This window comes from Amblyraja radiata, unplaced genomic scaffold (assembly GCF_010909765.2).
Source record: "Amblyraja radiata isolate CabotCenter1 unplaced genomic scaffold, sAmbRad1.1.pri scaffold_837_ctg1, whole genome shotgun sequence".
NCBI lineage: Eukaryota > Metazoa > Chordata > Chondrichthyes > Rajiformes > Rajidae > Amblyraja > Amblyraja radiata.
This window is the reverse complement of record NW_022630841.1, coordinates 1-26,398: the sequence shown is the minus strand read 5'-3', so window position 1 is coordinate 26,398 and position 26,398 is coordinate 1. Positions and strand designations below refer to the sequence as shown.

Genomic DNA, 26,398 nt, shown 5'->3' with positions numbered 1-26,398 from the left:
ATCAGATCCCTGTACCCAACGAGCAGGAAGTCGCCGACCCTGGGAACGCAAAAATACACACCAGCGTGAAAGTTGTTTTTTAAAAATAGTTCTACAAAGTTTTATTATATAAAATCCATATTAAAATAAGGCACTTATGATAATTACAAAAATCACATACACACACACACACACATAAATAAATATAAACACTCACAGAAATCAGGGAACAAAGAGAATGAGACAAAAATCACCTGGGATAGAAGAAATTAGGTTCAGTCAGCACAAAACCTTTGGATAGAAGATATTAAGTGCTAAGAGTTAAATAGTGTTAGGCGTTTGAAGATATACATTGAGGGGAAAATACTGCACGTAACAGAGGAAGCTTCTTTACAACTCCCCTAAGACTTATTTAATAGACTTCAGTTGGACAGAGTCCTGTGTTGAGTCAAAAAAGACACAGAATGTTGGAGTAATTCACCGGGTCAGGCAGCATCTCTGGAGAACAGGGAGAGGTGACGTTTTGGGTCAGGACCCTTTTTCAGAACTCTCTCCAAAGAAGGGACCTGAGCCAAAACTTCGCCTCTCCATGTTCTCCAGAGATGCTGCCTGAGCCGCTGAGTTACTCCAGCACTATCCAGCCCTTCGGGATAGAGAGCTGTTTGGTCGAATTTGAGAGCCGGTGGTGGGGACATGATTCTGGGGAGGATGGACAAGGGAGCACATGATGGAAACTGCACCCCAGGCGAGACCTTCGACTGCATAGTGGGGGGGACACAGGCTGCCCGTACAGACACGAGGTGTCACAATCTCCATCGGGAGGGGGGGGACAATCTAAAAGCAGAGCGTCGCAACCTCCTGTAAATCTGCTGAACACTCTGAGATGGCCGTTCGTTCATAGAAACAGTAGCACCGGTTACGCTCGCGGGAGTCTGACTTGGGGGCCCCTTCGAGCTTTAACCCCGGCTAAGACGACTGGCGTTTGGCCCATCGTTTCTTGACCGATGAAAGAATATTTTCTCCCGGTTGGAACGAAACGGCAGCCGGAATAAAAGGGGAATTTGGTCCAAAAATAGACTGTTCGGTAAATGACGCAAATCGAGATTTTAAACCAAATCAATGCCGTGACTTGCGTGCGACGGTAAATGTTATGGAAACGTAGCATTTAATTTATGATCAGGTTAAACTGCCAGTAGATGAGACTTATGCCGGCAGGAAAACGGAGGCACATTTTCCAACTGTGGCCGGGGCGCCCTGGTAGATTAATTCTCCGTGCCCGTCGCTCTCGAACCACCACTCTCAGACGCTCCTGACCATTAACCGCAGAGCACCGACCGGGTGCACCCGTTGCCGAGACCCGGCACAACCGGACCGTGAAACCAACGAGGAAACTGGGCGGCTGAAGCGAGGACGAGAAGCAAGAGAAAGAGACGCCAATGAGATGTGTTGGAAGCAGCGATGAATGGAACGGGCCAGGTTGGCTGCAGCTGAGAGCAACAATATCTCTTCTTCCAAATTCGCGTTTGACGGCCAACGTATCTCGTCTTCCAAATTCAACTCTGACATTGCCGGACGGATTGGTACCGTACAAATTATTTTTGTGCCGAATCTTGTGAAAAGTTGAAACAGTCCGGGACTGGGTGCGGCAAGCTGGTTAAAGATCCCTCTGCGACAGGTCCTGGCGGCTGACGGAGGCTGCCGAGAGAGGGCGCGGGGCCCACCAGGATGTCGGTGCCTCACGGTTCAGTGTCCAGGATGCGTGGAGCGGGTCACTCCACAGCTCCTCGGCCTGGTTATCTCCAGATCGCCGTCCTGGCTTCTCTGCTGCCTCCTCCTCCTCCCTGATGCACCACCACCGCCGGTCTCTTCTTTTCTTTGCCGGGGTTTGGGCCGTGGTGTTCCAGCCGGTTGGCGTTGAGCAGTTTCTGGGCAGAGGGCTGAGCCGGTAAACCCTGAGTGGGGGGAAAAAAAAAAAAAAAGTAGGGCAGAGGTTCGCAAACAAGTCCACTTGTTAAAGAGAAAATCTAATTGATGGGATGTGAGGCCCACAGAGATGAACAGAGTTCTGCCTGCCAGCCTGTTTTACATTAGGCAGCATGGTGGAGCAGAGGTAGAGATGCTGCCCCACAGCCCCAGAGACCCAGGTTCGAATATAGGTACAGGATACTGAGTTGGATGATCAGCCATGATCATATTGAATGGCGAATGGTGCAGGCTCGAAGGGCCGAATGGCCTACTCCTGCACCTATTTTCTATGTTTCTAGGACAGACACAAAATGCTGCATTAACTGAGCGGGACAGGCAGCATCTCTGGGGAGAAGGAACGGGTGACGTTTCGGGTCGAGACCCATCATTCCAGATACGGGCTACCTTTGGAATGAAAATAAATTGTCCTTGAATTCCCTCTACATCTCTCCCCCCTCACCTTCAACCTGTGTCCTGCAGCTTTGGAATAGACTAGCCTTGGGGGGGAAAAGAACTGTGAGCCCTTAATGAATGTATACACCTCGATAGGGTGGAATCCAGCCAGACTTGACAGATCACCTTCACACAAGATGGGAGAGTTGCTTCTTCAGACTTTCCCTCCATCAGACATAGAAACAGGATTAGGCCACTCAGCCCATTGAGTCGACAATAGACAATAGGTGCAGGAGTAGAGGCCATTCGGCCCTCCGAGCCAGCACCGCCATTCAATGTGATCATGGCTGATCATCCCCAATCAGTACCCCGTTCCTGCCTTCTCCCCATATCCCCTGACTCCGCTATTTTTAAGAGCCCTATTTACCTCTCTCTTGAAAGTATCCAGAGAACCTGCCTCCACCGCCCTCTCTGAGGCAGAGAATTCCACAGACTCATCACTCTGTGTGAGAAAAAGTGTTTCCTCGTCTCCGTTCTAAATGGCTTACTCCTAATTCTTAAACTGTGTGTGTGTGGCCCCTGGTTCTGGACTCCCCCAACATCGGGAACATGTTTCATAGAAACATAGAAACATAGAAAATAGGTGCAGAGTAGGCCATTCGGCCTCACAGCGCCAGAGACCTGGCTTCCATCCTGGGTACGGGTGCCATCTGTACGGAGGTTGTACGTTCTCCCCGTGACCCGCGTGGGTTTTCTCCGGGATCTCCGGTTTTCACCCACACTCCAAAGACGTACAAAGTTTGTAGATTAATTGGCTCGGTATAAAATAGAAACATAGAAAATAGGTGCAGGAGTAGAGGCCATTCGGCCCTTCGAGCCTGCACCGCCATTCAATATGATCATGGCTGATCATCCAACTCAGTATCCCATCCCTGCCTTCTCTCCATACCCCCTGCTACCCTTAGCCACAAGGGCCACATCTAACTCCCTCTTAAATATAGCCAATGAACTGTGGCCTCAACTACCTTCTGTGGCAGAGAATTCCAGAGATTCACCACACTCTGTGTGAAAAATGTTTTCCTCATCTCGGTCCTAAAAGATTTCCCCCTTATCCTTAAACTGTGTGTGTGGCCCCTTGTTCTGGACTTCCCCAACATCGGGAACAATCTTCCTGCATCTAGCCTGTCCAACCCCTTAAGAATTTTGTACGTTTCTATAAGAACCCCCCTCAATCTTCTAAATTCTAGCGAGTACAAACCAAATGTTTCCTGCCTCTAGCGTGTCCAAACCCTTAACAATCTTATCTGTTTCAACCTTAACAATCTCATGTTTCAACGGTGCCATTTGATCATGGCTGATCTATCTTCCCCTCTCAGCCCCATTCTCCTGCCTTCTCCCGGGTGACCTTTGCCCCTGGTTCTCACCTCTTTCTTTGTCGTTGTGATTAACATGTGACTCTGGTTCTGTTGAGTCGAGGAAGCCAGACTCTCCGGTCCCATTGGCCTGAAACATAAGAGACATTTTAGTTTAAAGATAGTTTAGAGATATGACATGGGCATCACACGCCTCAGCACTCGTGAGTAAGGCAAGGCAGCGCCTTTACCACCTCAGGCAATTGAGGAAATTCAGAGTGTCTCCGAGGATCCTCCAGTGCTTCTACTCAGCGGCTGTGGAAAGCATCTTGTCCGGGAACATTACCATCTGGTTTGGGAATTGCTCTGCCAAGGACAAGAAGGCTCTGCAGAGAGTAGTGCGCTCGGCCGAACGCACTATGGGAACTTCACTTGCCCCCCTGCAGGAACTATACATCAGGAGGTGCAACTCCAGAGCCAACAATATCATGAGAGACCCCTTCCACCCCTGCAACGGACTGTTCCAGCTGCTACGGTCAGGCAAACGCCTCCGTTGCCATGCGGTGAGAACGGAGAGGTTGAGAAGGAGTTTCTTCCCAGCGGCCAATCGGACTGTAAACGCCTATCTCACCAGGGACTAACTTTACTGAACGTTTTTCCTTCCATTATTTATTATGTAAAAGAATATGTGTGTTATGATTGTGTTTATAGTTTGTTTGGTTGTTTGTCTTTTGCACAAAAGTCCGCGAGCATTGCCACTTTCATTTCACTGCACATCTCGTATGTGTATGTGACAAATAAACTTAACTTGACTTGACTTGACTTGACTAAACAAAAATTTAGAGATACAATGCAGAAACAGGCCCGTCCACCGAGTCCGCAGCGATCCGTGTACTATCCTACACACACTTGGGGCAATTTACAAATTTACTCTGTGCGCTGTCTATACGGAGTTTGAATGTTCGTTCTTCCTGTGACCTCGTGGGTTTTCTCCAGGTGCTCTGGTTTTCTCCCACGTCCCAGCGACGTGCAGGATTGGAGGTTAATTGGCTTGTGTAAAATGATCCTGATGAGTGCAGGATAGAATGAATACAGGGCGATCGTTGGTGGGCGCGGACCCGATGGGCCGAAGGTCCTGTTTCCACGCTGTATCTCTAAACTAAACCACACGAAAGTCTTGGACAAGGAGTGGCTTTCCTACAATGCTACTCTCATTAAAACCATTGCCTCCAACTCCTCCCAGCAACATCTCATATGAAAGGAGATGTGAACGTCACGGGTTTGGAGCTTCAGTAACGGAAGAGTCCGGCTGTTGTGCGTATGTGCGCGCTTGCCGCTCGCAGCTGCACCAACCTATGGTCCTGGTGGTCCCTCAGGTAGGTGAAGAGCTCGTCCATGGAGGGCACTGGGCAGTCCGGCGCGCCGTTGTACACGTGCAGCAGTCTCGAGAGCTCCCCAACCTGCTTGGGTGACAACACACCACCTGCAGAGGAGGGGAAAGAGCAGTGTCTCAACAAGGGCGATTCAACGCTGGAATGTAGAGTCGAAAACATTATCGACGCAGTGGTGCTGGTTTCCGACGGGAATGTTCCTTAAGGGCCTGTCCCACTTACGCAACTTTTTTGGCGAATGCCGGCACCCTTCATAGCTCGCCGGGAATTTTCACACATGTTGAAAATTCAGCGGCGACCAGAAAAACGATACGACTCTTTGGGTGACTCGGAGACTACTCACGACCATACAGGCGACATGTCACGGGGTGAAGCCTGTATGGTCGTTGAGTAGTCGCCCAAAGAGTCGTACTTTGTTCTGGTCACCGCTGGATTTTCAACATGTTGGAGATTTTCGGCTACCTGTAACGACCTATGATGGGTGCCGGCAGTCGCCGAAAAAGTCGCGTAAGTGGGACAGGCCCTTTACAATGCCATGTACGACAGTGATCGCAACTTCTACTGAAGTGTGGATGGCTGTTGGCTCGCTAGGAGCTCATCCGCCCTTTGACAGGTCTTGTTTTTGGTCCTGCTGGGGGTCCACAGCCCCCCCCCCCTCACCTGGCAAACCAGGTGGGGGGGAGACGGTTTAGTCACCGACTATCTGACCATGGAGCAGGTAGCACGGGGTTATATGGTGACCCTTGGCGGGGGGGGGGGGGGGGGGACTGACCCCGACCTGACGCAAAGTTTAAAGATACAGTGCTGTCACAGGAAGAACATACAAACTCCATACAGACAGGCCCCTCGGCCCACTGTGCCCGCACTGACCAGCGATCCCCGCACATTAACATTACCACACACACACATATTAACCTACAAACCCGCACGCCTTTGGAATGTGGGAGGAAACCAGAGCACCCGGAGAAAACCCACGCAGGTCACGGGAAGGGCGTGCAAACTCCGTAGGGGCAGCAGCCATGGTCAAGATCGAACCCGGGTGTCTGTCTTTATAAGGCAGCAGTAACTCCACCGATCCGTCACTGTGCCGCTTAAATGCTGCACTTTTGCCAATCACATTTAGTCTCAAATTTATCAGTCATCGTCATTTTCAAATGCCTGGACTAAGACGGAACTGTGCAGTAGGGCAACACCTATCTGCAGACCCTGGCCCCGGGACCACCAGCCCTCCTCCCCACCCACCCTACCTCCAGCAACTCCCACCCCCCCCCCCCCCCCCCCCCCCACCACTGTGCGTCGCTGCACCTGCTCTGTGGGGTGGGGGTGCTGATGTCCACACTCTGCGGGCATCGATTCTGGGAAGCTGACCTTTACCTTGCGCACGGTTCAGCCCGCGCCCCCCCCCCCCGCCCGTCGATGTACCTGCTTTGAGGGGGTGCTGGGGCGGGTGCCCGCGCTGGGTGGGCACCGACTCCGTGCGGCCGACCTTGACCTTGACCTTGTGGACAGCGCTGCCCGCGGTCCGCCCGCTCGACAACTGCCCGGTGGGCTGGGGCCTGACCCCGTTCCGGCCGCTGGGCTCGTCCGGCAACGCCGTGGGGCCCGCTGACAACAGCAGGGAGAAGACTCTCAGATTCAGAGGCAGGCTCACCCCGATAGCCACAGCCGCCCGCGGAGAGAGCTGAAGCCATCCGCTGTTGCAGTTTTAGTGTTAGCGATACAGCGAGTCTGCACCGACCAGCGATCACCCCGTACACTAGCTCTATCCTACATGTACCATCTTTGCGCTGACTGGATAGCAGGCAATAACAAACTACACTAAACACATTAGGGACAATTTACAATTTACAGAAGCCAATTAACCTACACGCGTGCACGTCTTTGGCGTGTGGGAGGAAACCGGAGCACCCGGAGTAAACCCACGCGGTCCCAGGGAGAACGTATAAATCCAGTACAGACAGCGCCCGTAGTTAGGATCGAACCCGGGTCTCTGGTGCTGTGAGGCAGCAACTCTACCGCTGCGCCACCGTGGCTGCACCAGGCTCAGAGCTAGCGTATTGTAGACTGCACCAGGCTCAGAGCTAGCGTATTGTAGACTGTACCAGGCTCAGAGCTAGTGTAGTGTAGACTGCACCAGGCTCAGAGCTAGTGTAGTGTAGACTGTACCAGACTCAGGGCTAGTGTAGTGTAGACTGCACCAGGCTCAGAGCTAGTGTAGTGTAGACTGTACCAGACTCAGGGCTAGTGTAGTGTAGACTGCACCAGGCTCAGAGCTAGTGTAGTGTAGATTCTACCAGGCTCAGGGCTAGTGTAGTGTAGACTGCACCAGGCTCAGAGCTAGTGTAGTGTAGACTGCACCAGGCTCAGAGCTAGTGTATTGTAGACTGCACCAGGCTCAGAGCTAGTGTAGTGTAGATTCTACCAGGCTCAGGGCTACACAAATGACAAAGGACTCCTGGCAAGATCACACAGGAGCGTGGCAACTCTTTGCCAGCCGTTCCTCCCAGAAGAGGATCTATTATCCTACACTACAATCACCCCACTCTCTTTAATCTCTATCCCAAATGTAAACACTTGAAAGCTGTAACACTATACCCTGCAGCCTCTCCTCTCGGCACGATGAACGGCTCGATTGTACACCTGAACGGTATAATTTGGATGGCCAGCATGCAAACAAATCCTTCCACTGAATGGTGACACAGGTGAGAATAACAAGGCAGTAGAACCTTACCTTTCTGGCTTTCAGCCTCCTGTGGTGTTATGTTGAGTGTCTCTGCATCTGAGCTGGTATCCACAGGTTCACTCGGAGATCGGTCCAAAAGCTTGGAGACAGAACGTGGTGGCTTTAGTTTTACGTTTGTTCAGTTTGGAGATAGAGCGCGGAAACAGGCCCTTCGACCCATCGTGTCTACGCCGACCAGTACGCTGGCACTAACTAACTCACTCACTCACCACACACACACACACACACACACACACACACACACACACACACTCACGCACGCACGCACGCACGCACTCACACACACACACACACACACACACACACACACACACACACACACACACACACAGGATGACGGGACTGTCATGTTGAAAGAATGGAGCGGCTGGGCTTGTATACTCTGGAGTTTAGAAGGACGAGAGGGAATCTAACTGAAACATATAAGATTATTAAGGGTTTGGACACGCCAGAGGCAGGAAACATGTTCCCGATGTTGGGGGAGTCCAGAACCAGGAGCTACAGTTTAAGAATAAGGGGTCGGTCATTTAGAACGTAGATGAGGAAACACTTTTTCACCCAGAGTTGTGAATCGGTGGAATTCTCTGCAGTGGAGGCCAATTCTCTGGACGCATTCAAGAGAGTTAAATAGAGCTCTTAAAAATAGCGGAGTCAGGGGATATGGGGAGCAGGCAGGAACGGGGTACTGATTGGGGATGATCAGCCATGATCACAATGAATGGCGGTGCTGACTCAAAGGGCCGAATGGCCTCTACTCCTGCATCAACCCAAATTTCCACCAACCCTGGTTGTGTGGCAATAAATTATATCTATCTATCTATCTATCTATTATCTATTGTCTGCCAAATCCTCTTTGGAGAGCACTGTTTGGCACCTTTGCCACCCCCTCTCTTCCCCCCCCCAGTTTATTTAATGTTTTTGACATCGGATAGAAGCTGCATACTAAATCTCGTTGCACTGATGTGCAATGACAATAAAATATATTATTATTATTATTATGCATGGATGTGGTCTCCCGGGGGGAGGGTGACACCTACCATCTGGATGTAGTACTGCAGCTCGCTGCCCCGTGGGCTCTGGTCCTGGAAGGATTGCCCAGCTGACGAGTCCAGGCTGCTGTCCACTGTGGTGCCACCCTCGCCCAGCCGCTGGTACTGGGCATCTGCAGCGGGCACGGCCTGCGTGAACGGGTGCTCGGCTAGCTCCTCATGGTGGGGGCCGGGGGCTGCGGGAACAACGGTGGGAGAGAAGCGGTGAACTCCTGGCATGCTCCCTGAACCCCACATGTGCTGCCGATTCGTCAGGGTGGGGGCTGCGGGAAGTACGGGGGGTGGGGGGGGACACAAAGCCCAGCCCGGCAGGCCAGCCGAGGAGTTTTGGCCCGGGGGCCGCGCGATGTCGGGCGCAAAGTCCGGCGCCCCGTCCGACTCATGAACCGATGATCAGCCACGAGAAGGAGGGGTGGTGGTGGTGTCGGCTGTAAGCGAAGGACGGCTGCCTCGGCTGCTGACCGACGGGGCCACGGGCGAGGCGCTGCTGCTGCTGCACTCCACGGGCTGCACTACGTCGGGACGGGTGAGGCGGGGTCCCACCCGACAGTCCCCTCGACCCGAGTTTTAGCAATCAAATAGGAAACAAGGGCGGTCCTGAACTCCTGGTAGACTCCCTGGACCCCACTTGTGCTAGCTGCATCAAGGTGGGGGGCTAAGGTCTACGGGATGAACAGGAGTAGATGGGGGGGAGGGGGGAAGAGGTGAACTACCAGCAGACTCCCTCAAATCCCACCTGCCGCAAGCTGGTCAGGGTGGGGGCCGGGGCGGTGAAATCCCAGCAGGCTGAAGCCCACCCGTGCCATCTCCTCAAGGTGGGGGTTGCAGGAAGATCGGGGGGGTCTCGACCCAAAACGTCGCCCATTCCTTCTCTCCATAGATGCTGCCTGTCCCGCTGAGTTACTCTGGCATTTTGTGGGTCATTTTCTCTGGAGCGTTGGAGGGAAGAGCTGATAGAATTGGTGGTCTAGGTGCCCTGTGCCCCCAGTGTGGGTTCACGATCCCGCCGTTCCAGGGGTCAGAGGGGCAGCGAGGGTGGGAATGTCGGCGGGGAGGGATGGGGGTGGGTTCAACGTTACCTGTAACGGCCTCGTCCACCTGGGGCTCCAGGGGCTGGAAGCTGGCGTGGCTGAGAAAGCTGTAGTTGAGGATCTGGCTGAGGTCCTCCACGCGGTGGGTGTTGGCCGGCAGAGGGGGCATCGGCCGCTGGCTCTGGCCCTGCCGGTTCACCGCGGCCGGCAGCCGCTCGGCATCGCCAACCGCGCAGCGCGGCTCTGGGGCTTGCGGGCGACGAGAGGCCTGCACCGCGGGCTGCAAGGGAATGGCCGGCGGGAATCCGGCACGCGGGTCCCGGCTCTCAGGCAGCCGGCCGCTCTCCATCCGGCGCCCGGGCGCCTGGTGGTCCGGCATCTGCCCCTGCGGGCGGGGGTCTCCCCCCGGGGTGTCCCGCGCCAGCAGCATGAAGGGGTCGGAGCAGGAGGAGGGGGGACGCTTCAACCAGTGGCTCTCCAGGGCAGAGCACGTGGAGTGGTCGCAGTCCGTGCCGTACTGAAGTCCCGACGCTGGCAGGCTCCGGTTCAGCTCTTGGTAGACGGGCACCAGGTTATCGTGCAGGGCGGGATGCTGCGGGGAAGAGAGAGAGTACACGCTAGAATTCAGAAGATTGAGGGGGGATCTTATAGAAACTTACAAAATTCTTAAGGGGTTGGACAGGCTAGACGCAGGAAGATTGTTCCCGATGTTGGGGAAGTCCAGGACAAGGGGTCACAGCTTAAGGATAAGGGGGAAGTTTGAATTTAGAAGATTGAGGGGGGATCTTATAGAAACTTACACAATTCTTAAGGGGTTGGACAGGCTAGATGCAGGAAGATTATTCCCGATGTTGGGGAAGTCCAGAACTAGGGGTCACAGTTTAAGGATAAGAGGGAAGTCTTTTAGGACCGAGATGAGAAAATCATTTTTCACACAGAGAGTGGTGAATCTGTGGAATTCTCTGCCACATAAGGTAGTTGAGGCCACAGTTCATTGGCTATATTTAAGAGGGAGTTAGATGTGGAACCTTGTGGCTAAAGGGATCAGGGGGTATGGAGAGAAGGCAGGTACAGGATACTGAGTTGGATGATCAGCCATGATCATATCGAATGGTGGTGCAGGCTCGAAGGGCCGAATGGCCTCTACTCCTGCACCTATTGTCTATGTTTCCATGAGAGAGGGAGGGAGAGAGGGAGAAGGAGAGGTGAGAGAGAGAGAGAGAGAGAGAGAGAGACAGAGAGAGAGAGAGAGAGAGACACACACAGCTTGGCTACAACCCGCCCACCAAACAATCCACCATGGGAGAACAGGACATTTTGAGAGGGTGTTCTCATGAGTGGGGGAGTCTAGGACCAGAGGGTGCAGCCTCGGGATACAAGGACGCACCTTTAGAAAGGAGATGAAGAGGGAATTAAGAAATTCAGAAGGTGGTGTCTGGTCCAGTGGTGAAAAGAGGGGGAGGGAGAGAATACATCCATGTGGCCCAGGAGTGGCATGATCGCTGCCTCACAGCACCAGAGACCCGGGTTCCATCCAGACTACGGTTGCTGTCTGTACAGAGTTTGTACGATCTCCCCGTGACCGCGTGGGTTTTCTCCAGGTTCTCCGGTATCCAACCAAACTCCACAGGCGTGCGGGTTTGTAGGTTAATTGGCTTTTGGAAATTGTCCCTAGTTTAGTTTAGAGATACAGCGCGGAAACAGGCTGCTTCGGCCTACCGGGTCCGCGCCGACCAGCGATCCCCGCACACTAACATTATCCTACACACACACACACACACACACACGCGAGGGATAATTTTTACATTTACCAAAGCCAATTAACCTACAAATCTGCACTTCTTTGGAGTGTGGGAGGAAACCGAAGATCTGGGAGAAAAACTGTGCAGGTGATGAGGAGAACGTGCAAACTCCGCACAGACAGCATCCGTAGTTGGGATGGAACTCGGGTCTCTGGCTGTGAGGCAGCGACTCTACAGCTGCAACAAAGACTAGTGTGTTGGAAGAACTACTGTGAACAGGTAATGGCTGAGTGGTGCTGTCTGGAGGGGCCAAAGGGCCTATTTACACCCTGTATCTCTAAACCAACCCATCTACCCTGGGCAGCCCTGGAGGACAGCGAGCTACAGCCTCTCTCCTACCTGCAGTCGCTGGGGGCCGTGGGAGAGGCTTTCAGACATCAGCACCTTCAACGCTTCGTTCCAGTGAGACTGCATCATGGCCTGCAGCTTGGACACCATCTCGCTCCTCTGCACCTCCAGCTTCCGCCTCACGCCCAGCAGCCGGCCCGTCTCCTCCTGCTCCTTTGCCAACCTGCCGCCACCAGGCCCACAGCAGGGAAGGGGGGGGGGGCAGGGCAGGAAAAGTGGGGAGGGAGAGGAGTGGATGGACGGGTGGAGTGGACAGGTGGGGAGGTGAGGACAGAACAGTGCAGGGAAGGTGATGGAGGGGGAGGAGAGGGCGGGGGGAGGAGGAGAAGACGGTGGGGGAGAGGGGGAGAAGAGGGCGGGGGGAGGGGGAGAAGAGGGTGGGGGGAGGGGGAGAAGAGGGCGGGGAGAGGGGGAGAAGAGGGCGGGGGGAGGGGGGAGAAGAGGGTGGGGGGAGGGGGAGAAGAGGGCGGGGAGAGGGGGAGAAGAGGGCGGGGGAAGGAGGAGAAGAGGGCGGGGGAGAGGGGGAGATGAGGGCGGGGGAGGGGGGAGAAGAGGGTGGGGGGAGAAGAGGGAGGGGGAGAAGAGGGCGGGGAGGGGGAGGAGAGAGTGGGGAGGGGGAGGAGAGGGAGGGGAGGTGGAGAAGAGGGCAGGGGGAGTGGACAGGACAGGAGGGGTGAGGTTGGGATGGGAGTGGAGGTGAGGACGGGACAAGAAACAAGAGATGAAAAGAGAAGGAGAGGAGAAGGTGAGAGGAACAATTCACACTGCAGTCGACACCACCTCAGGACTTCCTCGACCAATCAACATGTTACCCCCCACACCGCCACACATTGCCGTGGGCAAGTGGAGACTTCTCATCAATCCAGGACGTAACCTGAAAGTTGACTGCTGCAGCAACATGCATCTTGGGGCCACACGCACAGGCCACAGGCTGGCAACTCAGCAAGGCCACCAGATGGTGCCTGACCAGAGTTACTCCAGCACTTTGTGTCCCTCCACAGATGCTGCCTGACACCAAGTCCCTCCAGCACTTTAGGCCTCTCCGCAGATGCTGCCTGACTTGCCAGGTTCTTCCATTACTTTGTGTCCCTCCACAGATGCTGACCTGCTGAGTTACTCGAGCACTGTGTCTCTCTCCACAGATGCTGCCTGACTCGCCAAGTCCATTCAGCACCTTCCCTCGGGCAGCCCGCGATGCCCACGGCCCCTACCTCAGCTCGTAGCCCTCCATCACGTGCCGGTGCTTCTCCTCTCGCTCCTGCACCTCCAGCTTGAACTGTGCCAGCTGCCTGCCCATCTCGTGCTCGTGCTGGGTGCCCAGCTCCATGACCTGCTTCCTGCACACGGGAGATAAAGAACCGTCTCAGTCTGCAATCTTTAGTTTAGTGACACAGTGCAGAAACAGGCCCTTCGGCCCACCGTGCCCGCGCCGACCAGCCATCCCCGCACATTGACACCATCCTATTAACACACATCTTATTCCAGGACAAGGGGTCACAGTTTAAGGATAAGGGGGAAATCTTTTAGGACCGAGATGAGGAAAACATTTTTCACGCAGAGAGTGGTGAATCTCTGGAATTCTCTGCCACATAAGGTAGTTGAGTCCACAGATCATTGGCTATATTTAAGAGGGAGTTAGATGTAGCCCTTGTGGCTAAAGGGATCAGGGGGTATGGAGAGAAGGCAGGTACAGGATACTCAGCCATGATCATATTGAATGGCGGTGCAGGCTCGAAGGGCCGAATGGCCTCTACTCCTGCACCTATTTTCTATGTTTCTATTTTATACCGAGCCAATTAATCTACAAACTTTGTACGTCTTTGGAGTGTGGGTGGAAACCGGAAATCCCGGAGAAAACCCACGCGGGTCACGGGGAGAACATGCAACCTCCACACAGACAGCACCCGTACCCAGGATGGAAGCCAGGTCTCTGGCGCTGTGAGGCAGCAACTCTACCGCTACGCCAGGTGTCGCGTATACCTGTGCTGGGGTTGGAGGAAGGTTTGTTCACCTGTGCTGGGAGATGGGTTTACCTGTAGTGGGGGAGGGGAGGTGGAGGCATGCTTAAAGATCCTATAGCAAGCAAGATAGATCACTCGACGAAAAAGACGTAGTACGGTCGTGGGCAATTTTCGCCCCCATTTCCGTAACCGGCTTCCGTCTCCGCACCAAAGATCCCATCATAGCGGAGCAAATACAACTAGTGCGGAGACGGAAGCCGGTTACGGAAACATCCTCGTAAAAGTAAAAGGTTCTTTGGTAAAAATCTTCTCCTCGTTTTCAGAATTTTAATTTATTAACGCTAACTGTTCCCCCGCAACGTCAATTACACTGCGGGTCGGGTGGGGTCCGGTTACTGAAATGGACGAAAAAAAGGCCCACGTTCCGCTCCGTTGCGTACTACACGTCAGCCCATTGCATTTAGAAGGAGTGGTCTATCTTGGCGTGCTCACCTGTGCTGGGGGATGGGTTTACCAGTAGTGGGGGAGGGGAGGCGTGCTCACCTGTGCTGCTCCCGGATGGCAGCCATCTGACGGCTGCTGTCCTCGTGCATGGTCGTCAGTCGCTCAGTCACCTGTTGCTCCAGCGCCACCTTAAACTCAGTCTCAGCCTTGACTCTCTGCGACTCGAAGCGTGCCTGTGGCGAGACGGACACAAAGGTAGCTGGACGAGGAGAGGAGAGGGGAGGGGACAAAGGTTGGTGGGTGTACGGAACCGAGCTGCCAGAGGAGCTAGTTGAAGCAGGTAATATCGTAACGTTTAAAAAACATGTGACAGGTACGTGGATAGGATACGTGCCAAACGCAGGTAGATGGAGCTAGTGGAGATGGGGCATGTTAGTCGGTGTGGACAAGTTGGATTGAAGGGCCAGTTTCCGTGCTGTATGACTGTCCCTCACCTTCACGAGGCTCAGCTCCATCTGCAGGCTCTCCTTCTCGCGACTGACGCCGTCCAATTCACCCTCCAGCCGTTGCATCTCGGTCTGGACAGCCGACAACACCTGCTGCGCATCCTGTGCTCGCTGCGCCTCTTGCTGTCTGGCCACCTGTACAACAGCGTGAGACAGCTGGTTATGTGAGTGTCTGTGTGTGTGTGTGTGTGTGTGTGTGTGTGCGCACGTGTGTGTGTGTGTGTGTGTGTGTGTGTGTGTGTGTGTGTGTGCGCACGTGTGTGTGTGCGCACGTGTGTGTGTGCGCACGTGTGTGTGTGTGTGTGTGTGTGTGTGCGCATGCGCCTGTACAACAGGATGAGATGGCTCGTTAAGAAGTTCTTGAATGCCTAGTACTATATATGCTTGATGGTGATGGCTGGCCTCCAATCCTTGTCCTCCTCCAGAATGGATAGACACACCGTTCCAGAGGGGTAATAATAATAATAATAATGGATGGGATTTATAAAGCGCCTTTCTAATACTCAAGGCGCTTTACATCGCATTATTCATTCACTCCTCAGTCACACTCGGTGGTGGTAAGCTACTTCTGTAGCCACAGCTGCCCTGGGGCAGACTGACGGAAGCGTGGCTGCCATTCTGCGCCTACGGCCCCTCCGACCACCAACAATCACTCACACACATTCACACACATTCACACACAGACACACCGTTCCAGAGGGGTAGACATTCGGTTGGAATATTGGCGGCTCAAATTTACACTTTGGTGGCGATCAGGGGAAGTCATCCTTAAACAGCATTCAAAGCTTATACTGCCCACCTTCCCATGAGATAGAGTTTGTTGTGTGGCTCTGTAATTTAGACTTGAGATACAGAATCAATGCAGAAACAGGCCCTTCAGCCCACGTGCCAATCAACGATCATCCATACACTAGCACTATCCTACACAGTATGACCATTTATAATTTTTTTAACCAAAGTTAATTATCCTTGGTGCCTCACAGCACCAGAGACCCGGGTTCGATCCTGACTAGGGCTGCTGTCTGTACGGAGTTCGTACGTTCCTCCTGTGATCATGTGAGTTTTCTCCGGGTGCTCCGGTTTCCTCCCACACTCCAGAGTCGCGCAGGTTTGTAGGTTAATTGGCTTCTGTAAATCATAATTTGCCTCTCGTGCATAGGATAGGGCTGGTGTACAGGGCGATCGTTGGTCTTGGGTGGGCCGAAGGGCCTGTTGCTGCACTATATCTCTAAAGTAAAAATGTGTAGGAACTAACTGCAGATGCTGGTTTACGCCAAAGATAAGACACAAATTGCAGGAGTAACTCAGCAGTTCAGGGAGCATCTGACGTAACGTCACCCATTCATTCTCACCAGAGATGCTGCCTGAACCACTGAGCTATGCCCCTGTTCCACTTAGGAAACCTGAACGGAAACCTCTGGAGACTTTGCGCCCCACCCAAGGTTTCCGTGCGGTTCCCGGAGGTTGCAATTAGTGAAAGCAGGTAGGGAGACTGACAAACACCTCCGGGAACCGCACGGAAATCTTGGGTGGGGCGCAAAAGTCTCCAGAGGTTTCCGTTCAGGTTTCCTAAGTGGGACAGGGGCATTACTGTGTGTCCCGCTAAAGTCAAGTCTAATTAACTAACTAGTGCTTACCCGCTCCTTCTCCACTTCCTCGTGCAGCTCGGCCTGGCGCTGGCTGCTCCTCTGCTCCTGCTGCTGCTGCCGCTGCTCGCGGGCGTCCCGCTCCTCCCGCAGCTGGGCGCGCAGGGCCTCGGCCTGCTTGCGCTCCTGCAGCCGCCCGCCCTCCGCCTTGTCGCATTCGGCCTGCAGTGCCAGGCCGCGTCGCTGCTCTGCCTCCAGAACCTCGCCGAGCCTCTGGGCCTCCTCCTCCTGCGGGTGGGGAAGAAAATCAGCACCAGTAGAATTGCTGCCTTGCAGTGCTTCATAAGATCATAAGTGATTGCTGGAAAATCGAAGGTAGACAAAAATGCTGGTGAAACTCAGCGGGTGAGGCAGCATCTTAAGGGTCTCGACCTGAAACGTCACCTATTCCTTTGGTGCTGCCTCACCCGCTGAGTTTTTCCAGCATTTTTGTCTACCTTCGATTGTCCAGCATCTGCAGTTCCTTCTTAAACTGAACTGATCACGTGGTCAGCAATTGATGTGGTGAGTACGTGCAGCCTCTGGGGACCCAGGTTTGATGCTGACCTCCGTGTGGAGTTTGCACGTTCTCCCCGTGGCCATGTCGGACTGGCGGGCCTCCTCTGTGCCCTGAACGTTAAAGAAGCTGTCCCCCTTTCAGTCGGTATTTTCCTTACCAGCAAGCCCCTCTCCTTCTCCAACTGTTCCTTCTCCTCTTGTTCCTTCGCCAGCGCTTGGGTTGCCTGGGACAGATGGTGCTCAAAGTTCAACACTGCCTGAAAGGGGAAGCAGAAAAGACTGGATAGACTCGGCTTGTACTCGCTAGAATTTAGAAGATTGAGGGGGGATCTTATTGAAACTTACAAAATTCTTAAGGGGTTGGACAGGCTAGATGCAGGAACATTGTTCCTGATGTTGGGGAAGTCCAGAACAAGGGGTCACAGTTTAAGGATAAGGGGGAAATCTTTTAGGACCGAGATGAGGAAAACATTTTTCATACAGAGAGTGGTGAATCTGTGGAATTCTCTGCCACAGAAGGTAGTTGAGGCCACAGTTCATTGGCTATATTTAAGAGGGAGTTAGATGTGGCCCTTGTGGCTAAAGGGATCAGGGGGTATGGAGAGAAGGCAGGGATGGGATACTGAGTTGGATGATCAGCCATGATCATATTGAATGGCGGTGCAGGCTTGAAGGGCCGAATGGCCTACTCCTGCACCTATTTTCTATGTTTCTATGTCAACTTTCCACTGACTGGAAACCGTCTCCTTCTACTCAACGCTGTCCTATCGCCTGGCCGGACATTCGCGGGCAACGGCGCCTGATCTCCAACACCAGACGGTCCAGTACATACGCGAGACTGACGAATGCGTCGGGGAACAGCAAGATGTCGCCAAGCTGGACTGGGTGGAGAGAAGATTTACGAACATGTGCCTGGACTCGAGGGCCTGAACTGTAGGCAGAGATTTTTGAGCAGGCCCTGCTGCTACCTGCTGGCGCTCGCCCCGCTCCCGCTCCACAGCCTCGTGCTCCTCCTGCAGCTGCCTCATGGCTTCGCTCCTCTCCGCATCGTGCTTCTTCCAGCCCTCCACCACCTTCACCAGAGTCTGCCGGCACAAAAACACAGCACAGGGTAAACGTTATTCAAGCAAATGGTTTACAAAATCTGACGAGGGAAATGGACGCACAAGACTGCAGATGCTGGAATCTTGACCAATCTTGATCAGTCCAAAGCAGGGTTCTGACCCCATCCATTTCCCTCCGCAGATGCTGCCCGACCAGCTGAGCGCAGCACGATGGCGCAGCAGCAGTGGTGTTGCTGTTACAGCTGCAGGGACCCGGGTTCAATCCTGACTATAGGTGCTATCTATATGGAGTTTGTACATTCTCCCTTTGACCACGTGGGTTTTCTCCAGGATCGAGTTCGCCGGTGTCGGAGCTCCAACCGGCGCGGCCTGAGGGCTACGAGTGCCCCCGGTCTCCGGGGAGGAGGCAGCCGCTCCAGACTTTCCAAGCCGCTGAGGAATGTTTCACCAGACGCCGGAGTTCCATCTTCACGGCAAGAGGGCCCTGAAAATTATCGGACTGGCTGCAATGCCACAAATGGGCCCCGACCTCGGGTGTTTCACAGAGGAAGAGGACTTAACTTTCTGGTGCCTTTCCCCACAGTGGATATTTTTGATTCTGCTGTGGGGGGGACGTTTGTGTTGAACTCTATAATGTGTTGTGTCCATTTTCTTTATTTTTTTTTAACCTTCTTCTATGGTTTGTATGGAAACTTATTATCTATTTTATGTAAAGCACTTTGGTGTCAATGCAAGTTAATAATAATAATGAATAATGGATGGGATTTATATAGCGCCTTTCTAATACTCAAGGCGCTTTACATCGCATTATTCATTCACTCCTCAGTCACACTCGGTGGTGGTTGAGCTACTTCTGTAGCCACAGCTGCCCTGGGGCAGACTGACGGAAGCGTGGCTGCCATTCTGCGCCTACGGCCCCTCCGACCACCACCAATCACTCACACACATTCACACACAGGCAAAGGTGGGTGAAGTGTCTTGCCCAAGGACACAACGACAGTATGCACTCCAAGCGGGATTCGAACCGGCTACCTTCCGGTTGCCAGCCGAACACTTAGCCCATTGTGCCATCTGTCGTCCCAAAGTTGACTTAAAACGTGCTATATAAATAAAAGTTACTTACTTACTTACTTACAGTTTCCTCCCACATTCCAAAGACACACACGTTTGCAGGTGATTGTGTCTCTAAACGAAACTAAAAGTTTATATCGATGGCTGGAAGGTGCGTTTGCGGAGGTTTGAGCCGTGGACGTACCTTATCCAGCCGCTGATGGGATTAGTGTACACGTTTATATCGATGTCTGGTAGGTGCGTTCGTGGAGGTCTGAGCTGTGGACGTACCTTATCCAGCTGCTCGATCATGATGTCCTTCTTCCGGTCGGCCGACACTGCCACAGCCAGTTGCTGCTGGAGGGCCAGGATCTTGTTCTGCAGGGCCTGGATCTGTTTTTCACAGTGCTGGGAATGAACGGGAAGAGAAAGATCCAGAGCTCAGCGTCAGCGTGCTCGATCCCGGACGGCAACCGAGGGAAAGAAGCGGGAACATCGGCCCCGGAGAGGTCCAAGGAGGAACCGGACATCAACTATAAGAATAGGCGAGCCACTGTGCTAGTGTACGGGGCGATCGCTGGTCGGCGAGGACTCACTGGGCCAAAGGGCCTGTTTCTAAGCTGTATCTCTAAAGTCTAAAGATCTCGGAGAAAACCCAAGTAGTCAGGCCATATATAGGTAGCCAAAGCACAAGATTACAATCACAAGACACAATTTAGTTTGATAATGCCTCCTTTTGAAACATCTTAGAAACATAGAAAATAGGTGCCATATTTTCACCCAGAGAGTCGTGAATCTGTGGAATTCTCTGCCACAGAAGGCAGTGGAGGCCAATTCACTAGATGTTTTCATAGAAACATAGAAAATAGGTGCAGGAGTAGGCCATTCGGCCCTTCGAGCCTGCAACGCCATTCAATATGATCATGGCTGATCATTCAACTCAGTATCCTGTACCTGCCTTCTCTCCATACGCCCTGATCCCTTTAGCCACAAGGGCCACATCTAACTTCCTCTTAAATATAGCCAATGAACTGGCCTCAACTACCTTCTGTGGCAGAGAATTCCACAGATTCACCACTCTCTGTGTAAAAAATGATTTTCTCATCTCGGTCCTAAAAGACTTCCCTCTTATCCTTAAACTGTGACCCCTGGTTCTGGACTTCCCCAACATCGGGAATAATCTTCCTGCATCTTGGGTCATTCCACTACATTAAGGGTGCTGTTTACGTGCAGGCCTCTGTGGGGAGTTAGGAGATGTGAAGCAGTCTCCGAGAGGATGCAATGTGTGCAGCCACAGAGCATCGTCCCTTACCTGGGACGACAGATGGCACAATTGGCTAAGTGTTCGGCTGGCAACCGGAAGGTAGCCGGTTCGAATCCCGCTTGGAGTGCATACTGTCGTTGTGTCCTTGGGCAAGACACTTCACCCACCTTTGCCTGTGTGTGAATGTGTGTGAGTGATTGGTGGTGGTCGGAGGGGCCGTAGGCGCAGATTGGCAGCCACGCTTCCGTCAGTCTGCCCCAGGGCAGCTGTGGCTACAGAAGTAGCTTACCACCACCGAGTGTGACTGAGGAGTGAATGAATAATGCGATGTAAAGCGCCTTGAGTATTAGAAAGGCTCTATATAAATCCATCCATTATTATTATTATTACCTTCCTCCTCGTGCGCTCCTTGTCCAGGGTGTCCCTCACGATCTGATACTCGTAGAGGGACGATTCAGCCACCGATCCCGCCCTCGTCCCAAGTTGCATCCGGGAATACCGGGGAAAGAGTGCAGCCTCGTCCAGTCCCAGGATGGGTGCCGGCGGGGACACGGAGATCTCCTGGAATGGTTTCGCTCTGCAGCAGAAAACAGGTGGGTCTGGAGTCAGGAGTGTGTCATTACCATTTGTACCGACTAGTGAAATTCTAACTTAGAGCAGCATAACAGGCGTGTAAACACAACACACAAGAAATAGGAGCAGAATTAGGCCATTCGCTCCATCGAGTCTACTCCGCCATTCAATCACGGCTGATCTTTCCTTCCCATCATCCCCATTCTCCTGTTTTCTCCCTGTAAATTTTGACACCCGTACTATTCAGGTGTCTGTCAATCTCCGCTTTAAAAATACCCAATTAGCCTCCACAGCCATCTGCGCCAATGAATTCCACAGATTCACCACCCTCTGGCTAACGAAATGTTTCCTCATCTCCTTTCACCGAGTCCGCTACGACCAGCGATCGCCCGATGCACTAGTTCTACCCTACATACTTGGGAACATTCACCCAAAACCAATTAACCTACAAACCTGCACGTCTTTGGAGTGTGGGACGAAACCGGAGCACCCAGAGAAAACCCACGCAGTCACGGGGAGAACGTGCAAACTCCGTACAGACAGCACTCGTTGTCAGGGTCTGGCGTTACTGCTGCACCACTGTAGTTAAAGACAACTTAATCACTCGGACGGATTCAGCCGGGTTGGCGGGGGGCTCACCCCCTCACCGTCCGGGCAGGGGGCTGAGCAGGAATCCTCCCCAACACCATCCAAGGGTACACAAAAATGCTGGAGAAACTCAGCGGGTGCAGCAGCATCTATGGAGCGAAGGAAATAGGCAACGTTTCGTCCCGAAACGTTGCCTATTTCCTTCGCTCCATAGATGCTGCTGCACCCGCTGAGTTTCTCCAGCATTTTTGTGTACCTTCGATTTTCCAGCATCTGCAGTTCCTTCTTAAACACCATCCAAGGGTTCTGCTCACCCACCTGAGCAGGGTGCTGGTGCAGTCGCTCCCAAACGAGTCGTTATCCCTTTGCTGCTGATCGGCCGGACTGACAGCGTCGTTCCCTGCAGAGACGGGCGCACAATTACTCCCGAGGGTCACAGAACAGTGGACGCAAAATGGTGGAGTAACTCAGCATCTCTGGGGAGAAGGAACGGGTCGAGACCCTTCTCCCGGAGCTCCCGGTGAAAACCCACGCAGGTCACGGGGAGAATGTACAAGCTCCGTACGGATAGCGCCCGCAGTCAGGATGGAAACCGAGTCTCTGGCGATGTAAGGCAGCAACTCTACCCCTACGCCCTTTAAGTGCAATCAGTGCAAGGCAGGGACGGGCCTTTCAGCGTACAATATCCGTGCCGAACATGATCTAACCACCCTCTGTGTAAAGAAAACTAGACCCGCACATCTCCTTTAAATTTTGCGCCCCTCATCTCAAAGCTACGCACATTGTCTTTGAGATTTCCACCCTGGGAAGACAGTAGGTAATATAGACCCCAGTCCGGGTTCAAGAAAGAGGGATATCCACTCACCCTCCACCTCCCACAAGATCCTCCTGGCACACGAGGAAAAAAAATCGGTCGACTGGGCTTGTACTCACTGGAATTTAGATGAGAGGGGATCTTATAGAAACATATTAAATTCTTACGGGATTGGACAGGCTAGATGCAGGAAAAATGGTCCAGCTGTTGGGGGAGTCCAGAACCAGGGGTCACACATTTTAAGAATAAGGGGTCGGCCATTTAGGACTGAGACGAGGAAAAACTTTTTCACCCAGAGAGTCGTGAATCTGTGGAATTCTCTGCCACAGAAGGCAGTGGAGGCCAATTCACTAGATGTTTTCATAGAAACATAGAAAATAGGTGCAGGAGTAGGCCATTCGGCCCTTCGAGCCTGCACCGCCATTCAATATGATCATGGCTGATCATCCAACTCAGTATCCTGTACCTGCCTTCTCTCCATACCCCCTGATCCCTTTAGCCACAAGGGCCACATCTAACTCCCTCTTAAATATAGCCAATGAACTGGCCTCAACTACCTTCTGTGGCAGGGAATTCCAGAGTTAGATTTATCTCTTGGGGCTAACGGAATCAAGTGATATGGGGAAAAAGCAGGAACGGGGTACTGATTGTGGATGATCAGCCATAATCGTATTGAATGGCGGTGCTGGCTCGAAGGGCCGAATGGCCTACTCCTGCACCTATTTTCTATCTAATTGTTCAGAGAAAGCTTTAGTTTAGAGATACATCGTGGAAATAGGCCCTTTGACCCACCGAGTCCAACTGATCTTTCATCACCCGTAGACCAGCTCGATGCTATCCCATCCTACACACTAGGGGCAATTTACAGGAGCCAATTGACCTGCAAACCCGCACTTCTTTGGAGTGTGGGAGGGAACCTGGAGAAAACCCTGCCATATCCTTCCATATCACTGGGGAACAGGCAAGCTCCGTACAGACAGCACCGGCGGCCAGGATCGAACCCGGATCCCTGGCGCTGCAAGGCTGCAACTCTACTGCTGCGCCACTGTGATGCCCCAGAAGGAATTACCCAACTGGACCTCTTCAGCCACAAGCATCCTGGCACCCTCCGGTCAGCAGGTCAGCAAGCAAATGGCAGTAAAGTGACAGCTTGCGGTGGTGGTGGGGGAAGGATATGGGCAAAGGATGCAGTGTTTACCCCTATGCGAATCTCTCCTTATTCCCCCCATCTCCCCCTCCAGCGCCTGGGAAGCAGCCGGATACTCACTGTCGGTGAGATCCTGAGAAAATCTCAGCATGCTCTGAAGGTGGGATCGCACCGACTCCATCTCCGAGATGTGCCTGGATCCAGCCTGAGGCAGGAAGAAAGAGACGGGAGTCAGAGAGACATAGATGATGGAGTCAGTCCACCCCTCATTGTTGCTCTGCCGTGCGATGCCTGATCTTTCACCATTTACAGTCATAGAGTGATAGTGTCTGTCCCTCCTGGCTCCCCCTTCGGCCCAACTTGCCCACACCGGCAAACATTTCCCAGCTACACTAGTCATAGAGTGATACAGTGTGGAAACAGGCCCTTCGGCCCAACTTGCCCACACTGGCCAACATGTCCCAGCTACATTAGTCCCTCTTGCCTGTGCTTGGTCCGTATCCCTCCAAACCTGTCCTATCCATGTACCTGTCTAACTGTCTCTTAACCGATGGGATAGTCCCAGCCTCAACTACCTCCTCTGGCAGCTTGTTCCATACACCCACCACCCCTTGTGTGAAAAAGTTACCCCTCGGATTCCTATTAAATCTATTCCACTTCAAGTCAAGAGAGTTTATTGTCATGTGTCCCAGATAGGACAATGACATTCTTGCTTTGCTTCAGCACAACAGAATATAGCAGGCATGAATACAGAACAGATCAACTTGAACCCCTTCAACTTGAACCTATGTCCTTTGGTCCTCGATTCTCCTACTCTGGGCAAGAGACCCTGTGCATCTACCCGATCTATTCCTCTCATGATTTTGTCATAAGATCCCCCTCATCCTCTCGAGATTTACCTTGTGCGCACTGCTGGTTTCCACCCTCCTGGACAGTTTCTGGGTCATCTCCAGAGCCAGCTCCTCCAGGTCCGGTGGGGCCAAGCGTCCGATCGAGGCCGCGTCCTTGTAGGTTCGGGCCAGTCCCGGGTGTCGGGAGGCGAGGGTGTCCACTGACGGTCGGGACCCCGGGGGACAGTCCGTGGACAGGATGAGGGGCTGTGAGCCGGGGATTGCAGAAGCAGGCCTGTTGGAGTGGGAGTGTTGCGGGCCAGACGAGGAGCTGAGCTCTGCGTCTCTTCGATCGGGTTGTGAGGAGAATGTGGAGGAAGAGGCCGGGGCGGAGGCAGGGCGAGGACCATCCCTCGCTGGTCGCCCATTGCCGCCGTGCTTGCCCGAGGGTTCCCGGCGGGCACCCGCCTGGATCTGTGCGCTGCCCCTGTCTCCGGCCGCGATCTCCAGCGCCAGGCGGCGGCCCGCTTCCAGCTGCCGGCAGTTCTGCAGCGAAGCGTACAGCCTAGCCGTGACCAGGGAGGAGGAGGGGGAGAGAGCCGAGCGCGGGCTGGCGGGCAGCGAGCGGGGGGCCGCTGCTGGGCCGGTGCGGGGGCTGGCGGGGGCAGAGCAGGGCGCGGAGAGGGGCAGGGGCTCAACGTCACTCATCAGATCCTCCGGTCGGATCGGGCAGTCCATCCGTTCAAGTCCCTCCGCGTCTCAGACACAATCCTGTCAATAGAACCACACAGAAGGTAAGACTTTGCTGTCTGACTTGCTGCCTGGTGTTCACACCTCCCTCAGCAGCAGTAATGAGGGAGACGAACTGCAGAGTGTGCCCGATCAAACACTGGTCACAAACAGCCGCTGCCGTGGGCTTCATCCCAGGCAGAGGAAGGAGAGCACATTTCCACTGAGTTTTTAAAACAGCAGTATTGCCACTTCACCCGCATTGGCATCAGTGGTTCAAGAAACGTAGGACTCCTAACAGCAACGCAATTACTTTGCCACGAGCACAGCAATGGTTCAAGACCCTATCCAAATCACGAGGGGGATGGGGTGACCACACGGTCTTTTACCCAGGACAGGGGAATCCAAAAAACACAGGTTTAAGGGGAGAGGGGAGAGATTTAATAGGAACCTGAGGGGCAACTTCCCGTTCCCACATCCTCTCCCTCATACCCACACACCCCCACCTCACCCTCGACCCACACACCTCCTCTCCCTCACCTCCTGCCCCTCCCTCTCACTGTGTCTCCCCCACACATCCCCTCCCTTCCTCACTCCCCATCCCCCTCACACTCTCACTGGGTCTCCCTCCCCAACCCCTCACCTCCCTGTTCCCTCACCCCCTCTCCCACTTACCCACCCTCTCCCCCCCAGTGTCTCTCCCCCTTTACCGTGTCTCTCCATCTCACCGCCTCTCCCACTCCCCCAGTGTCTGTCCCTCCCGGCTCCCCCTCTCCCATCCTCTCCCTCCCTCCCCCACCTAGTGTCTCCCCCCGACCGTGCCTCTCTCTCCCGCCCGTCGCTGTCACCCTCTCTCCCCACTGTAGCCCCCGTGTGTGTGTGTGTGTGAAGAGTGTTTTATTGTCATGTGTTCCAGATCGGACAATGAAATTCTTGCATGCTGCAGCACAACAGAATATATAAACAAAATGTGTGTGTGTCACTGTGGCCCGTGTGTGTCCCCGCTTCGTGCCTCTCACCCCACTGTAGTCCATCTCTCACCCCCACCCCCGACTGGTAGTCTGTGTCTGTCAGTGCCCATTGTAGCCCGTCTCCGTCACCCTCTCCCCCCCCCCCCACTGTAGCCCGTGTGTGTGAGTGAGTGTGAGTCCGCTGTAGTGTGAGTGTGAGCTTGCTGTAGAGTCCGCTGTTGTGTGTGTGTGTGAGCCGGCTGTAACCCGTGTCTCCCTCA

At 53.6% G+C, this 26,398-nt stretch overlaps 1 protein-coding gene across 2 annotated transcripts; it reads right to left on the bottom strand.

Annotated features, from left to right (window-relative positions):
* Positions 1 to 72: 72 nt before the first annotated feature.
* On the bottom strand, positions 73 to 25,204 carry cntrob (centrobin, centriole duplication and spindle assembly protein). 2 transcript variants are annotated; one of them, XM_033017049.1, is made up of 19 exons: positions 24,508 to 25,204; positions 23,729 to 23,813; positions 21,966 to 22,047; positions 20,877 to 21,063; positions 19,514 to 19,630; positions 18,077 to 18,193; positions 17,267 to 17,365; positions 16,602 to 16,838; positions 14,953 to 15,099; positions 14,558 to 14,691; positions 13,265 to 13,390; positions 12,045 to 12,216; positions 9,952 to 10,495; positions 8,861 to 9,135; positions 7,812 to 7,902; positions 6,503 to 6,685; positions 5,043 to 5,172; positions 3,762 to 3,840; positions 73 to 1,931 (listed from the first exon to the last, which is right to left on the bottom strand). In XM_033017049.1, exons 1-19 carry the CDS (start codon positions 25,174 to 25,176, stop codon positions 1,773 to 1,775), a joined length of 3,633 nt encoding a protein of 1,210 aa, XP_032872940.1. In that variant the 5' UTR covers positions 25,177 to 25,204; the 3' UTR covers positions 73 to 1,772. The 2 variants fall into 2 exon arrangements, with proteins under 2 accessions (XP_032872940.1, XP_032872941.1); XM_033017050.1 differs by having other exon boundaries at positions 8,861 to 9,048.
* Positions 25,205 to 26,398: the final 1,194 nt, after the last annotated feature.

Excerpts from the sequence above, each read along its gene's own strand:
- cntrob (XM_033017049.1), bottom strand. The coding sequence starts at position 25,176 with ATGGACTGCCCGATCCGACCGGAGGATCTGATGAGTGACGTTGAGCCC. Across the intron at positions 16,839-17,266 it reads AGAAGGAGAGGGGCTTGCTG|GAGGAGGAGGCCCAGAGGCT; the intron begins GTAAGGAAAATA and ends CCCCACCCGCAG. Across the intron at positions 9,136-9,951 it reads GGTGGACGAGGCCGTTACAG|CCCCCACCCTGACGAATCGG; the intron begins GTAACGTTGAAC and ends TACTTCCCGCAG.